At 44.2% G+C, this 17,220-nt stretch overlaps 1 protein-coding gene and 1 pseudogene across 3 annotated transcripts in view; both read right to left on the reverse strand.

Moving 5' to 3' along the window:
- The window catches only part of Ptpn11 (protein tyrosine phosphatase non-receptor type 11), a 91,142-nt gene that overhangs the window by 29,498 nt on the left and 44,424 nt on the right, over positions 1–17,220 (reverse strand). For all 3 annotated transcript variants that reach the window (XM_029570563.1, XM_008847504.3, XM_017801764.2), the window contains exons 7-9: positions 8,964–9,060; positions 3,826–3,905; positions 3,547–3,705 (exon numbers count right to left, since the gene is read on the reverse strand). In XM_029570563.1, the coding sequence (XP_029426423.1) occupies positions 3,547–3,705; positions 3,826–3,905; positions 8,964–9,060 (336 nt within the window). The remainder of the gene's footprint in view (positions 1–3,546; positions 3,706–3,825; positions 3,906–8,963; positions 9,061–17,220) is intronic.
- On the reverse strand, positions 5,510–5,822 carry LOC103745557 (annotated as a pseudogene).

Raw genomic sequence — 17,220 nt, forward strand, 5'->3', positions numbered from 1 at the left:
ATGATGAAAGGAAGGAAATTGTTCCTATTGCCAAAAGGGAAGTGATATGGCTCCAGTGAGATGAGCATGTATCTACTTAATGATGCAGCCAGAGCAGAGAATGTTCTTTTGCTTATTTTCTTCTGGAAGCAGTCACCCACAACACTCATTTTCTAAAACCACCAATATACAGACATCAGCAAGAGAAATTTACCTTGTAACTAAGAATACAGAGCAATTTATAGAGAAAAACCAGGAAAAAACAAATGTGGCATAAAGAGCGTCTGATGGAGGAGTGTAGTCTCTTCTTAGTCTAAATTCAACTCTGTCTCCAGTATTTGACAATCTGATATAATTTGTATTGTCCCCAAACAAACCCTCTAGCTGAACTCAGTGCCGCTTCTGACTAATCAATTCAGAGGACCACTACAGAGACCTCAACAGAGAACACAAAATTAAATGATGACTTGGAAAAGAACCTGTCAGTGGACTCTGAACAGCTGCAAACTACTGCTGCCCCCTTCCCTGTTTCCCAAATGCTGTCTCTGACAGGAACACATGGCATTTTCCTCCTATGCAGTGGGGGACACCACCAGCATGCCACAGCAGCTGCGAAGACACTTTTTAAAAGTCCAGGGTGCCATCCCATCTGCACTCCCAATGTGAAGAAGAAAAAGGACACAGAGACTGAACCAAGGAAGTAAGTCTCAGACCAAGACATTTGGCCAAACCCCTGCCTGCTCTGGGAGCTTCCAATAGCTCTTTCAACCGACTGATACTGATTCCTTTGAAGCTGCACAAGATCTCTTGTCAAGGCCCACATTCTCTATGAAAGGAGGCCTCCTACACCTCCTCCCATCAAGCAGGAAGTAAAGAGAGCTTTGATCTTCCTCAACATGGCAGAGCAGTGACACCTGCTAGAAGCAGGAACTGGAAGATGCTGTAACTAGCCCAGGAACTCAAGAACATCCAGTGTCACTGCTGGAGCCTCACTGCTAGCAAAGTGTCTGTCCTACAGTATCTAGCCTGGACTAAAGACATGCATAAATGTACTAGCCAGGAGTATAGCCAGCCTGCCCCTCACAGCTAGGTATGTACAGTTCTCTGGAAGGCTCGAAGTCCAAGTGTCTCCTCTGTCTCAGGTTAACTTCTAGATGTGACTGCTCTTATATAAACCAATTAAAGGACTTCTAAACAAGAAGTTTAACTAGAACACAAATCAAAACCAAGGCATTTCCATATTAAAAACTTACAAGTTGGGGCTGGAGAGATGGCTCCAAGATTAAGAGCACTTGCAGAAGATGAAGTTTGGTTCCCAGCACCCACATGGTGGCTCACAACCACTTGTAACTCCAGTTCTAAGGGATTTGGTACCCTCCCTGGCTTCCTCAGGCACCAGACATACACATAGCTCATATAAATATATGTGGGCAAAACTAGCTAGGTGTGATGGCACTTGGGAGGCTGAGGCAGATGGATCTCTGTGAGCTCAAGGCCAACCTGGTCTACATGGCAAGTTCCAGACCAGCTGGGGCTGCAGAGAGATTCTATCTCAAAAAGACCAAAAAAAGAAATAAATAAAAATAAATAAACAAAATAAAATAAAACCTACAATTTGGGCTCACTTTGAGATAATATGCAAAGATAACACAGTCTGCTTTCCTGGAGATGTGGCATGTTACAATTTCTAAAAACTAAGAGTATCCTGAAGAGCCTGGGGAGCTCAGTTCAAGGTTACACTGCTGGAGGAGTAAAACGGAGTTGACAGTTCTAGAGGGCTGCTAGGCAGTTGATTAAAGTAATAATGCAACAAGAAGAGATCCAACAATTCCTGATACCTAACATAGACAAACATCTACCATAAGACTATGAAGAAACGAAAGCAAGAACAAGACTATTCAGTTGAGTACTGTTTGAAAGAGCAAAACCCAGAACACTTTAGTGTCCATCTACACTGTAGCGGCTACATGAATCATGGCTCATTCACAGCACAGAACACAAGGCCAATGTGTACTGACAGTAGAAGACAGAACACACATCTAATAGGGGCACAACCAAGATACAGGATACAGCTACTGTACAAAATCACAGCTGGAAGTAGAGCTTAGTGGTAGAGCAGGTTTGTAGCACATGGGAGGTTCTAGGTTGCAGCCCTAGCACAAGAAAGTCAAACAGACAATAAGAAAAAAGAAATGAAAAGGAAAGAACAGAAGGAGGGAGGGAGAGGGAAGGAGAGAATGAAGAAGAGAAAGGAAGGAGGAGGAGGAAGAGAAAAGAGGAAGAAGAGGGAGGGAAGAAGAAGGACAATAAACATCTATAGGAATAGAAACATACTCAGGCCAAGATAACACAAAAGTGACAGCAGGATTTCTATGCTGGAGGAGAGGACAGGTGGTGACAAGGGCAACTTTAACCTTCACTATATTGTGCTTCAATAGCTCCCGGAATGCACTGTTTGGATAATTCAAACTAATCTTCTAGTGTTTATACATTATGTCAGTACAGTGTACATGCGCTGTGGTTATCCATACATTCAGCATCTGCAGGTCCCAGGAGGCCTGCTTCCAGCCCTCTTCCAACTTCTGCTTCTATACCCAGCAGGGTACCAGGGCAGATCTTCCCTTCTTTTCTACCTTACCTAGCACACTGAAGAAAGTATGTGACACCAATGATAGAACTAGTAGACAAGGACATTGAAACAGTGATTATAAATAATATGTTCAAAGTGCACAGGACATGTCACACGTGTCAAAGAGACAGAGAAGATATCAAAAAGACCCAGGCAAAATGTCTAGGAATGAAGCCTACAAAGTCTGCTATGAAAATATACCAGCCAGGTCTAACAGCAGATTACACACCATAGAAGAAATGATTAAGTGAACAAAAGGTCCAACGCAGAGGGAAAGAACTTAAATGAACAATGCCTTGGTGGGCCAAGGAATGACACAAGTGGGACTAGGTGGGGTACATATTTTTAAAATAATTTAAAGTGAACAATAATAAAATTTAAAGAAAAATATAAACCTGCAATTCCACTGGAACATGTGTGGTAATGCTCACCTGTAATCCCAGCACTTGGAAAGCAGAGGTGGCAGTGTCAGAAATTCAGACTTCTCTATAGAGTTTGAGACTAGCCTGGGCTACATGAGATCCTATCTTTAATAAAATCCAGAAAAGAAAAGGAAGAGGAGGATGGTAAGGAAGGTGAGGAGAAAAGAGATGAAGAAGAGACAGCTATACTGAGGCACATCTAGTCAAACTTCTTTTTTTCCAGAGGGTCAGCTAGACCCACCTGACACATCTAGTATTTTTAAAATATTTTTTCAAGAGGGTCCCCAGGGTCCCCAGGCCAGAGATGTTACATTTTTGACTGGGTAGTGGCACTGCACCTGGAATAGTGATTCACTAGTCACTACCAGGACAGGAGAGGGGCCAGGCTTGTATCTTATATTTTGGAAAAATATATATATAATCTATCGGGATCTGGGGAACAGTGGCAGAGCACTTAGCACAACAAGTTGAGATTCAAAGGGGGCGGGGGGAATCAGGAAAGATAATAGAGTGTACCTTTCCTCTTTCCACCTCCTTTGTGGTCATAACAATGACTCGGGAGTTCTCCTGGAACACCATCCGCCAGAAGTCATTCACCGTATTTTGCAGGCAGCCTTGTGTAGCAATGTAACTCTTTTTGGGCTTTGAATTGTTGCACTTGGTTTCAAATTCAGGCTAGAAATTTAGGGAGAAAATCCTTCAAACATCTGAAACATGCTTTCAGTACATGAGAATTTCATATCAGAAACAGGCTAGCAACATCTGGTCAGAAAACATTGTTAAAGTCAAGTTTACCATGATGATATTTGCGTTGATGTAATCGGAAACTGGCTCATTAGGATCCCCATCATGCAGGACAACCCTGGTATGATCAACTGAAGAGAAAGAGACCAGAACTACATCAGTCCTCAGAGCTTCAACACAAATCAGCTCATCCTCAAGCCAGTCAAATTTAACAATAAAATCACATTAAATAATTTAGCCTCTAAAAAAAAGGCTGGGTGTAGTAGTGCATGCCTTTTATCCCAGCACTCAGGAGGTAGAGGCAGGCCATATCTCTGAGTTCAAGGCCAGCCTGGTCTACATAGTGAGTTTTTTTTTTTTTTTAATAATAATAATAATAATTTAACCTCCAGTCAGCACCCATATAATCTGAATGGGACATGATGCACCATTTTGCTTTCTCTGAAATTCCTTGTTTTGATCTCATCACAGGTGCACTGTGTGCACTGAGGGAGAGGGGTTCCCCTCATTGCAGGTGATACACTGTGGGTGTGGGGTCTCATCATGGATGATGTGCTATGGGTATAGGATCTTATCAAGGGGGAGGCAGTTGTGGAGTGGATGAGAACCTTCTATACTAATTTTATAACTTCTTTTTTTGATCTTTGTCTCCCTATAGCCCTAGCTGACCTAGAACTCACTAGGTAGACCAGGCTGGCCTTGAACTCCCAGAGATCCACCTGCCTCTGCCTCTCGAGTGCTGGGACTAAAGGCATGCGCCACCACACCCAGCTTAACTTCAAAATTTCTCATGAGTTCAAAATTATTTCAAGCCAAAGGTTTTCGTTCCTGTTTCTTTTTCCTCCTGTATATTTTGGGTTTGGGTAGTAATAGAGATTGAACCCAGGGCCTTGCACATGCTAGGCAAACACTGTATCCCTGAACTATATTCCCAGCTGGCTCATTTTATAAAGAAGATTAAAGTATGACTAATGATGTCTAAGATCTTCAAAATAACTTGGGGAGAGAGAAATGGATCAGAATATAGATACAACAGGACTGCACAGGAGCTGTTCACTGCTGATGCTGGGTGATGGGCAGGCACATGCAGGTTCTGTCTATTTTTTAATATATTTCAAATTTCCCATAATAAAAAGTCTCTTAAAGGACACAGAATAAAATATAGTATCTGTTAGATAAGATTCATAAAGTATCAATTACCTAAATTCTGTACAAAAACATGTTATTGACATAAGAATCTACGGGGCTCTATTTTACAGTGGGAATTAGTATATGTTTTTTAACAGAATCTTTTCTTCTACCTAGATTCTCATCTTTAAAGAAATATAGTATGAGCCTCATACAATGGTTCAGGCCTATAATCTCAGCTACTCAGAAGCCTGAAACAAGAATCACGAGTTCAGGGCCTACTTAGGCTATATACTCCTGGGCAACTTAGAGAAATGGTTTCAAAATAAAAAATTTTAAAGAGGGGGCTAGAGATGGCTTAGCCATGAAGAACATGTGTTAGTCTTCCAGAGGACCCAAGTTTGATACCCAGCACCCACATCAGGCAGCTCACAACTGCCTATAACTCCAGCTGCAGGGGATTCAAAACACTCTTTAGGTCTTCGTGGACGCTGTACTCACATGCATGAACCTACATACATATACACAGAATTTTTAAAATATTAATAAAATAGTCTTTAAATTTTTTTAAAGTAACTCATGATTTTAGCTTCATTATAAAATCGGCTTAGAACTGGATCACTTGGCCCTTTCTCTTCTTGTCTCCTCCCAGTTCAAAATGCTTGCACCTCTTAATAGTCAGCATTCTCTTAGATCTGCAGTTGGGCTCCACACACTCAAGACTGAACACAATCTTCTCTGTAGTTTTAGCCTTTTTGTGGAAAATAGGCTTAGTATGCCCACTGTAGCCACTGTTTCCTGTCATAATGCTGCTTTCCCTGGCATACAGGGAATCCTTTCCTGTACTGTGTCACTTTGTGGGGCTGGTGCTTGCCACATTTCTTGCAGAAAGCTCAGAGGGTTTTAGGAACGTTCACCATGTTTGTGGGAACACTAGCAGCACCAGTCTTTAATTTTTTTAAAGGGCTATAGAGGAAGCTCAGAAGTAGAGCACTTGCCTAAGCCTTGGGTTCAATTACCAACATTAAAAAAAAAAAAAAAAAAAGCCAGATGTGGTGGCGCACGCCTTTAATCCCAGCACTCGGGAGGCAGAGGCAGGTGGATCTCTGTGAGTTCAAGGCCAGCCTGGTCTACATAGTGAGTTCTAGGACAGCTGGGGCTACAGGGAGACCCTGTCTCAAAAAAAAGACCAAAAAAAAAAAAAAAAAACTGGTGTGGTGGTGCATGGCTTTGATCCAGGGGCAGAGGCAGGCAGATCTCTGTGAGTTCAATGCCAGCCTGGTCTATATAGCAAGTTCCAGACCAGTTGGGGCTATAAGAAGACCCTGTCTCAAAAAAAGAAAGAAAGAAAAGAATCAGAGAAAACACCTGATTAGGATCTTTAACAGACATCAGATATAATTATTTTAGAAACTGTCAACAATTGCTCCCTCATCTTTTCCAACCTCCCACATTTCACAGTGAGGACAAGAGTGCTGAGCCCAAGAGATAACTTGGAAATAGAAGGAAGGAGACTTTCCAAGCATCCTGCTACAGCCCCAAGTGCTGTTCTGTAAACTCTAGGTTGTCATTCTTATATAAGCCACCTTCCACACCCTCTCATCCTCACCCACACAAACCAGATAGCCATGTGGATGTGACATGCACATATACTGTGGAGAGAGAGAGAGAGAGAGAGAGAGAGAGAGAGAGAGAGAGAGAAACACAGTGCATTTACAATAACTTAAGAAATGGTTCTGACCAGCTGAGCCACGAGAGCAATGCTCTCCAACTTTGCTCCATCATCCCAGCAACCAAATCCTTGAACACTGAAGTTTGTGCCCCTCCTCTCTTCTCTAAACAAGCCTTATTTCTTTTTTTCAAATTTTATTTATTATTTTTATTTTATGTGTATGTGTGTATTGTCTGCATGATGTAGGTAAGTGCACCTGTGTCGTGCAATGCCTAGGGAGGTCAGAAGAGGCTGTCGGATCCCCTGGAACTGGAGTTACAGGCAGTTCTTAGCTGCCATGTGGGTCCTGGGATTCAAACCTGGGTCTTCTGCAAGAACAGCCAGTGTTCTTAACCACTGAACCATCTCTCCAGCCCAACAACAAGCCTTATTTCTAAGTTAACTGAATAGATTATACATTTAGTGTCATCAACCTATATATCAGATTTAGATAATTTCTTTCTCTTTTTTTTGGGGGGGGAAGGGTGGTCTTTTGGGGACACAGTCTCCCTGTAGCCCCAGCTGGCCTGGAACTTACTATGTAGACCGGGCTGGCCTCGATCTCACAGAGATCCTCCTGCCTCTGCCTCCTGAGTGCTGGAATTAAAGGCATGCACTACCATGTTCGGTTTCTTTCTCTTCTTTTAATAAAGGATATATTTAAGCCAAAGTTCTGGATGTTCCCATGTTCCCTTCCCCCATGCACAGTCCTGTAGAGCCCACCCTGTCAGCAAAGGGTGCCAAGAACAAGGCCTCAGGTGCAGGTTCTCCCACTGACTCCCACTTACAACTTTGCTCAGTCAGTTCATGAAATAAGAAGAGTAAGAGCGCCTGCTTTAAACCAGGTGTGGTGGTGCAGCCTTTAATCCCAGCACTTGGAGGCAGAGGCAGGCAGATTTCTATGGGATTGAGGCTAGCCTGGTCTATATAGTGAGTGCAAATACCAGGCAAGCTGGGGCTACAGGGAGATCCTGTCTCGAAAAGACAGACAAGACAAGACAGACATGACAAGGCAAGACAGACAAGAAAGACAAGACAAGACAAAGACAAAGACAAAGACAAAGACAAAGACAAAGACAAAGACTGGGTCTGGTGGTACATGTGTGTAGTCCCAGCCACTCAGGAGGTTGAAGCAGGAGGACCTCAAGTTTAAGACTTGCCTGAGCTATCAAGTGAGTTCAAGACCAGTCTGGGCAACCTAATGAGACCCTCTCAAAATAAAAAGTAAAAAGAGGGTTAGGGAGATAGCTCTGTTGCTATGTGCCTGCCGTCCAAGCATGAAGACCCAAGTTTGATGCCTAGAACCAACTTTAAAGAACTGGGCACTGCAGCTTGTGTTTGTAATTCCAGTCCTGACAAGTGAAGACAGGCTGACCTGGTACTCTCTGACCAGCCAGCCCTTCTAGACAGGTCAGTTTTGGGTTAATGGGCGACCCTGTCTCAAAAAATAAGGCAGATGGCACCCAAGTTTATCTTCTAGACTACACACACATATACACACAAACATACATTCAAGTTAAATGAAGGAATAAATAAATGTATAAAGAAGGCACTTGATATAGCGCTTTCCTAGCATGTAAGAGACCTTAGCTTTAATCCCTAGCACTCAAAACAAAACAAAACAAAACAAAACAAAACAAAAAGCCTGCTTTGCGTCCACATTAGGTATGGGTTTGATCACATCAATATACAGAGCAACAGAGAAGCCAACTCTGACTTGTGTAGTGATAGGATCTTCAATGAAGGCCTCTATCCTTTCTGACATTTAGCCCACCCCTTGATATCCCCCGCACCCCTATGGTTCATTTGGGATCTGGGGCTAGTATGTGTATGTTAAAGTAGGCCAGCTTTATGCATAGTCACAAGTTCCTCTTCTGAGGGAAAGGCAGTTGTGCATCCTTATCTCCAGTAGCTCAGCCAGGAGATCAATCAGCAGCGCAGGTAGATAAACCCAATAGGTTCTCCATTCCCCAAATGAGAGAATGGAGCTCCAGAAAGGTACGTCTACCCCTCCTGACTCAAGGGCTGTGAAATGAGATCAAAGACAGAACTTTCAGACCCTGATGTGCAATGCCCTGACACTGAGTCGCAATGAGCCTTGAGGTTATTAAAGGTAGGCAGACCAGAAACTGACTACAGGTGACCGCAGAGAAGCCTCCTACTGGCAATCTTCCTTGGCAATCAGGATCCCAGAAACTCAGGAAATGAGGGCATCCATCCCCTACTACAGTTGATTATTTTAGGAACTGCTCATAATTTAACAGACTAAGGCTTATAATCTGTTAATGAGAATGTGCACCCCCCCCCCAAGGCACAATGACTGCTCCAGAGGCAGCAGATCAATACTTACAGGGTAGGATGTTTTTGTATCTGTTTTTGTTTTTATTTTCTTGCCTCTGACCTTCTTTGCGGCTGTAGAGAAGTTTGCACTCCTGTTGTTGTAGTGTCTAGAAAGAAAAAAAAGTATTATGTATCAAAAATGCTCAAAAAGCCTGGCAAGTGGCACATGCCTTTAATCCCAGCAGTGGCAGAGGCAGGCAAACCTCTGTGAGTTCAAGGTCAACTTGGTATACATGGTGGGTTTCAAGCCAATCAAGGCTACATAGGGAGATCCTGTCTCCAAAAGAGTGCCCCAAAAGGAGCCAGTGAAAGTAAAGGCACTAGTTGCTAAGTCTGACAACCTGAGTTCAATGCCCAAGGCCAACGTGGTAGGAGAGAACTGACTCCACCAAGTTATCCTCTGACTTCCAAATGTACACCATGGCATGTACATGCACACACAGATACACACACACACACCCCATAACACAAATAAACAAGTGTAAAATATAAAAATAAATATAAAAAGTGCCAAGAAAAAGGAAAAAAGGAATGGGAAGGAGGGAGAAAGGAGAGGGAGGCCAAGAAGAGGGAAAAGTACTCTGCTGTAAAGGTTCATCCTCAGGAGTGCTCGGAATCAAGGTGATAGGTATAAAAATGCCCATTTCCACACCACATCAACAATACTGGCAAAAGCAATGGAAGTCATTCATGCCAACAAGAAAGGGCTCCCTGTATAACCACCACCCATCGAGGAGCAAAGGTACATCTCTGTAATTCCAGCACTCGGGAGGCTAAGGCAGTAAGATCACAAGTTGAAGGCCAGCCTGGGCCACACAGCAACAAACACTACCATTCACTCACATAAAGAATACACTGGCTCCGCAGTCATCTACAAAGACATTCTAGGAGACTATTTAATGCCTAGAAAGAGGAATAGAGTGGGTGAAGGTAAAATTCCCACAGCATGTGGTATGAGGCATATTTGCATTTAACTCATGTATATGAGAAATGGCAGCAGCACACACACCAGAAAGGAAGCAGGGATTTGTCTTTCAGAGCAGTGGAGTTCTGAGATTTTTGCCTTGTTTTTCAGTTTTTTGTTTGATCAGTCTGTTTTGCCTGTTTTCTTATACCGTTTTTCCCCTAAATTTTCTACAACACATATAAAACGAAAGGCCTGGGGCTGGAGAGATGGCTGAGTGGTTAAGAGCACTGACTGCTCTTGCAGAGGACCTGTGCTCAATTTCCAGTACCCACATGGCAGCTGTGAACCATCCTGAACTCCAGTTCCAGGGGAATCTGAAGCCCTCCTCTGACCTCTGCAGCATAGCATGACACGGGTGCACTCACATATATGTAGGCAATACACTCATACACATAAAATAAAAATAATAAATAAAACATTTTAAAAAAATAAAAAGAAAGGCATTTTGGAAATGATGGTTAAGGACAAACACTAGTGAGCACTGGTGTAGGATGTGCAAACAGTCCTTCCACCACTGGTTAATTGCAAGCAAGCTGTGTAGCAGTTCTAGAATGTGGATGAGATTGGGGAGATGGTTTATTGGGTAAAAGTGCCTGCTATGTTGAGGATCTGAGTTTGAACCCCAGCAATGACATATTTTTTAAAAAAGGCAGATATGGTGCGGCACCTCTGTAATCCCAATGCTAGGGAGGCAGAGACAGGAGCATCCCTAGGGCTTGCAAACCAGTCAGTCTAGACTAAGGATACTGGACGAGGCAGAAGTGGTTTGGTGCCACTGGATGGCAGGCGACTCTGTTAGCACAGCTTCAGGGTCTTATGTCAAACCCAAGTCAGCACCTCAGTGGCAGCCATGTCACACAGAACCACACTGTCCTACACTCCTGAAACCTGGCCAAGATGCAAGAAGCCAAGCCTAGGAGAATGATCCAAAAGTGAGTGTTGGAGAGCTCTGTGGGGCGGGGGAAGAAGGGGAGACACCATAAAAGAAAGAGATTAAACCAGCAGTCACAGTAATACTGATCCAGATGGAAGGGACTAGAGGAAGTAAGCAGACAGCAGCTTAGAAGGGAACAAGCCAGCCTGAGGCACAGTCAGGGAGTAGTTTTCATTTTCAAAATTACAGAAAGTGTCTTTTCATTAGTTGCCAGCAAGCCTTGCTTGTTGGTTTTGTGGTGCTGAGGATGGAACCCAGGTCTCTAGTACATGCTAGGTAAATGATCTGCCACTGAGTCCCTAAACTAGTTTTTAATAGGAAATCACAAACAGGCAAGCCAAGAAGTAAAAAGCAGGCTAAGATGAAAAATTGTTTTCCTATAGAAAATGCCAACACAGCTACCCTTTGAAGATTTCTGCAACAGACAGAATCAATATTTCACAAACAACAGTCCCATGTTACTTCCATTTCATTTATCTGAATTTCAAAGACAGGTGTAAAAGTCAGGACTTGAAATGAGTTTTTGACTTTCTGCTCCAAAATGCCTGACACAGGACTCATAACAGAAGTGTCTCACTGGCAGGGACCTGAGCAGAAAGAAAGCACAATGCATGACCGGGCATGGTGGCGCATGTCTTAAATCTCATGACTTGGGAGGCAGAGGCAGGCAGATCTCTGTGAATTCAAGGCCAGCATGGTCTATATATTGAGTTCTAGGCCAGCTGGGGCTACAGGGAAACCCTGTCTCAAAAAGACTGAAAGGAAAAAAAAGCACAATGCATGCAGAACTTGGACAGTGCAATTCCTGTTCAAGTTTTTTAAGAGCTCAGATTAAATAATTAAAGGCATGTCCCTTCTGGGAGCTGGCATTCCCCGGAGCCATGACTAGCCATAGCAGACATGTAGTGGTGCTGAGAAACAAGCTCCATTTTGAAGTTTATACAGGTCATCAGGGTGACATTCAAATAGAAGTTCAAGCACTGAGCTGAATTTCTCATTTCAAAATCAACCAAGGTGAGGAAGTGGAAAGGTATCAGCAGAGGTGCAAAGGGGAGGGGGGTTCAGAATCAGCAGCTTCACTTCAGAAAAATTTGGCAGTAAAGCACTGCAGCCTTCACCTATGAACCAAACTATATGTGACATTTCAGTCATAACCACCTCTGTAAAAGGTGGGGCCCCCAGCCCCCCGCCCCCCGTTCATCTTAACTGCTATAATGGAATATCACCAAGAATGAGCTCACACGGAGAAACATTTAGGGAGACTATGTTCTGAGTCCCTGGTCAGGGGCATCCTCATCCACATAACACCATGCCTTTCACTGGACCACATATCAGGGGCTCTGCATTAAATTCCTAACTTCCTCTTCCACTTCATATGGAGGTTGGACAGTCTGTGGTCACAGCTCAGGCTATGTGCCTTGGAGACCCCCACAGAGGATGAGAACAGACCCAGGTCCTGTGTCTAGGCACAGTTCAGTACTGACTGCCAGTGGCTAGCAGCCATCAGGGATGAGAAATGCCTAATGATACATGTCCCCAGTATCCCCTCCAATGCCCATCCCCAAGCATGCCCAGGGCCCAAACAGCCATGCCCATCTTATTCCCACATTGAGGGCAGTCACCTGCTCAATAAAAGACTGAGAATGAGAAGAACTCAAGTTAGAATTGTCTATTCTCTATCCCCAGAGGAATCCTGCTGTACCTGAGATCAGCAGCTAGCCTCTGCCAAGAGGCACTTCCTTCTGGATACCAGGCTAACGGCTACAGAGTCAGAGTATATCCAGCAGTCCTGCCCTCAAGGAGGACAAGTCCCACCAGAGTTTATCTTCTATAGTATCCCCTTACTAGCAGTCTCTGGGATAAAGGAAGCTGCTAATGACCTGTGGGCCTGAATGTCACTGAGTCTCCATCACCAAATGCACTGGGCCTCTGCAGGTATGCAAAGGACAAGGCAGAGACAGAAGAAAAAGCAAAACTGGGATGAAGAATTACAACCAACAGATTGTACCAAACCATGAGCTCTCAAAAAGAACCCAAGAGAAGCTAAGTACACCAGACAGCAGGAGTCAACACAGAGCCAGGGCCAGAGCAAGACAGCATCAAACTATTAAGCCTCAAAACACTTTGTGAAAGTCAACGCTTCATTCTTCTATGCTGAGTTTGGGACAGCTCTTCCTGAACAAGCCCTAAGGTCTATGCAGGAATAAAGGGGCCACTGGCTATTCTACAGTAGGAAGGGCAGAGGAAGGAGACTGGACAGCTAGTCTGGATGCTGTGTACTAGGAAGTAGTAAAAGGCCTAGAGGACCAGGCAGAATGATCTCTGGCTGATGAAAGAAAGCATGACATGGCAGATATAGAATGGAACATGGAGCCAGAAGTTCCCAAGTTCAAACTATCTGCCAGCCTCATTCCTGAGGACAACTTTCTGAATTTTTTTTGAGAGTTGGGTTCTTAGTCTTCAAAAGGAAAATGCCATGCTTCCAGGAGAAAACAGGGAGGCACTGAAAGTTCTTGAGTAGAAAGGGGCATAAGAGATGCTCAGAGATTAGCACAAAGGGTGAATGCAGAGGCTGGAGTGGAAGAGGAGCTCAAGTCTTCCAAGGCAGAGAAGGCCTGAATCCCTACCACCAGGCTAGAATCCTGTCTCTACTCTCTGCCCAGCTGAGCCATCCTGGACAGGTGCTTTGATCTCTCTAGAGAATATGGCAATGCAACTGGATGCCCACCCAGCCCAACATGCAGCAGGACAAACAGTGGAAAGGCCAGCCTCCTTCCCTCCCAAGACCACACAGACACAAGGAGGAAAAGTCAGGAGGACTTGGCCAACATCCAGACATGGAAGACAAAGGAGGAATCTGTTTCAAGGAACACTGAGGGCCCAGACTTCATCTCCAGAATAAATGCATGCTCTCTAAAGACACAAAGTAAAAGGGACACTGAATATGAAGAGGAAAATGACTTACTTGGCAGGCATAAGTCCAAAGAGAAATGATGGGTAAGAGTGAGTTATACCAGTCAAACCATGAAGTCAGAGCTCCAAGGCAAAGTGAACCTGGAGGTGATAGGGCAGGATGAGGACGGATGGATGTCCCCAGAAAACAAGTGGCCATGTCCTAAAGAAGTCAAAGGGGCAAGAGAAGAATGCAAGAAACAGCAGGACGGTCATAAGAAAGAGAGAGAAACAACACAGGGCTGCATGCTGCAGGTCAGAGAAGGCAAGAAGAATGTGGGAATGAGGAGGGGGCTAGGGAAATGGCTTCTAGAATTGCCAGTGATACTGGTCATGGTGGCTCACACCTGTAATTCCAGCACTCAAGAGGCTAAGTAAGAGGAATGTCACAAGTCTGTGATACAGAGATCCTGTCTCAAACAAAAGAAATCAGGCATATTGATAAATGCCTATGGTCTCAGTACTTGCAAGGTGGAGGCAGGAGGATCAGGAGTTCAAGATCATTCTCAGCTGTGTAGTAAGTTCAGGGTCAAATTTGTACTATATAAAACCCTGTCTTGAGCTACAGGCTGGAGAAATGGATTCAGCAGTTAAGAGCTCTTATAAAGGACCAGAGTTTCATTCCCAGCACCTACATCAGGTAGCTCACAATCACCTGTTAATTCTAGTACCTCTTCTGGCCTCTGCAGACATGTGGGATCCACTCACATACAGACATACATTAAGAAAGAAAGCGGGGGAGGAGGGAGGATGGAAGGAAGGAAGGAAGCCAAGCTGGGAATAATGGGCCACCCCTTTAATCCCAGCATTCGAGAGGTGGAAATAGATGGATCTCTGAGATCCTGGTCTACACAGGAGTTCTAGGTCACCTGGGGCCACAGGGAAACCATGTTTCAAGCCCCCAAAACAAACAAACAAACAAACAAAACCAGGGATGTCTTTCAGGAAGTGCCATTTCGGTCCCCAAGGTGAGTCACATTAAAGGCTGAAGAAGGAAAGCCCTGAGAAGTAAGAGAGGCTGCAAGCCCTGGGTCACTCTTGGTAAAGGAAGCAGGCTCCACAGGCAAAGGGGAAAGAATCTAAGGGCATGTACTCTCAAACTATCTGTAAAGACATCCAGTAGCCACAGCCAATGAAAACAACCCTGAAGAGAAAACCATGGGGAGAAGGGGGAAGGCTGGGAGAAGCAGGACAAAAACGAGAAATAATGTACAGATAACAAAGGAATGTCTCCAGAACAGAGCATTGAGCTAGGAAAATCTCAGGCCACTGGTACTGCTCTGCCCTGAGAAGGCAGGGCTCTTCTCTTAAGCACATTGGAGCTGGGGCCTCCATGGAAGGTTCTGGTTCTGTCACAAGCCTGCCACCTGGAGCATTTGAAGCTGGAAGCTCTCCTTCACTATGGATTGCTCAGTTACCAGGGGAAGGTGTCCTCCAGAGATTACCAGCAAGAATTATTATTCTAAACATGACTCTGGGGTGCAGTTCAGAGTTGTTTCCATAAAACCTAACCATCTCAAAGGAGAATTACAGCTCCCCTAAGCAAGATGTAATCACTTTAGAGAAATCAAGGAGAGCTGTGGGTTGAAAGCCCTCAGGCTCTTCCCAGCTACATGGGTAGCAGAGCTGAAGGTGAGATTGGGACAGGGCTGTGGCCACTGAGAAATGTCTGCAGAGCTCACACAAACTAAACTGGCTCCTCAGAGGAGAGAGGTTTGGAGCCTTGAGGAGAGGCTACAATTCTAGAAAACTGAAATTGCTAAGAGAAATGAGCTTTAAACACTAGAAAAAAATAACCTCTATAAATCAGGTGTGTGATTTTGCTCAGGGGTTTTGTTTGTTGTTTTGGGGGGGGGGGCTGTTTTTTGTTTTGTTTTCTGTCATTTGTGGTAGATTTTTAAAAATATTTATTATTTTTATTTTATGTTTATGAATGCATTGCCAGCATGTATGTGAGTACACCCATGTCATGCAATGCCACGGAGGTCAGAAGAGGGCCTCAGATTCCTCTGAAACTGGAGTTAAGGATGGTTCATAGCTGCCATGTAGGTGCTGGGAATCGAAACCAAGTCCTCTGCAAGAGCAGTCAGTGCTCTTAACTGCTGAGCCATCACTCCAGTCCCATAGCTTTCTTTTTAATCAAAAACAAAAGGCTCAAAACACTATGAGCCTGAATCAGAACTCCTGGAGCACACTCATTTGGGGATCTCAAAGACTAAGCTGAGGGACCACCAGGGTTCAAACAGGGACTCTAGGTGAAAGAAAGCAAACTGGCACAAAGCCAAGGCCAGAACATGCCTCTGGACTACTGAAACACCAACAGCTCTTCTCTGTTCAGTCTACACCAAGGGTTTGAATTCAACACAGCCTTCTGAAAATAGCTCAAGTTCACACACCCATAAAAATTTGATGCCTACTGTATACAGGTTCTCTGCGGCATTCTAGAGCTCCAGTGAATGAAACAGAACCTGTCCTGGGGCCTCAGCTGTGTTTGTCACTTCCCTAAATAATAGCACATGGCAGACAGACAAGCACAGTATCAAAATACACCTCTTGTTCCTTCAGCAGCTGCATCTGAGTAAAGTATTTCTCTCCTCCAACGAATCTGTCATCTGTGTCTATGCCTTAAACCAATAGCCATATGGATTATTAACAAACTCCTGTATATTTGTACAACGGGAAATACCCAGCTAGCAATGGAGACAGGGAACAGGGGAAGCTTTCCTGAGAAAAACACAGGGAGACCAGAACACTGAAGAGGTATATAATAGCAACAACAAAAAGTCCCAGGTAAAAGCTAATGGCCTCCATAGTTTGCTCCCTCCAGGCTCAGGCTCTTCCTCCTACTAATCAACAGCATCCTTCCAACAACTGCTATCTCAAGGCAAATGTTATCTCAACCCAGCCCCAGCTCTGTCATACCAAAAACACATTAGTTCTAGTGCAAAACTGTTCCAGGTCCCAACCACCTGCACTGCTGCAACTCTGTCACAGGAGCTCCCCTCAGTGCCCTAGCCTCTCCTGGGTTCCCTGTCTCTACCTTCCTACTCCAGACTGCTCCAAAGCAGTGGCAGCCAGAATGGTCCCTCGGCTCAGGAGATAGAAATTATCATGAAGATATGTTTCCAATTATCCTGTGATGGCTTTTCTGTTTTCAGCCCTAGCTCCTACCTTAAAGGGTAATTTTTAAAAAACTAGATGAGAGGGATAGGGATAGAACAGGTCAAGAAGCAGACCAGTTACTAGGACACAGTTTCGGCTGCCAGGAATCTCCAACACTCTGACTTAGAGCATGGCAATTTTACCACAACAGTCTGAACTCTGCAGAGAATTTGTAGGCTACAGATGTGACCTTATTATTTTCCATTTTCCTTGAAAGCCAACTCACTTTTTCCCTTTTATGTTGTTAATGGT

The sequence above is a fragment of the Nannospalax galili genome, unplaced genomic scaffold, assembly GCF_000622305.1.
Source record: "Nannospalax galili isolate Female #2095 unplaced genomic scaffold, S.galili_v1.0 scaffold120, whole genome shotgun sequence".
Lineage (NCBI taxonomy): Eukaryota > Metazoa > Chordata > Mammalia > Rodentia > Spalacidae > Nannospalax > Nannospalax galili.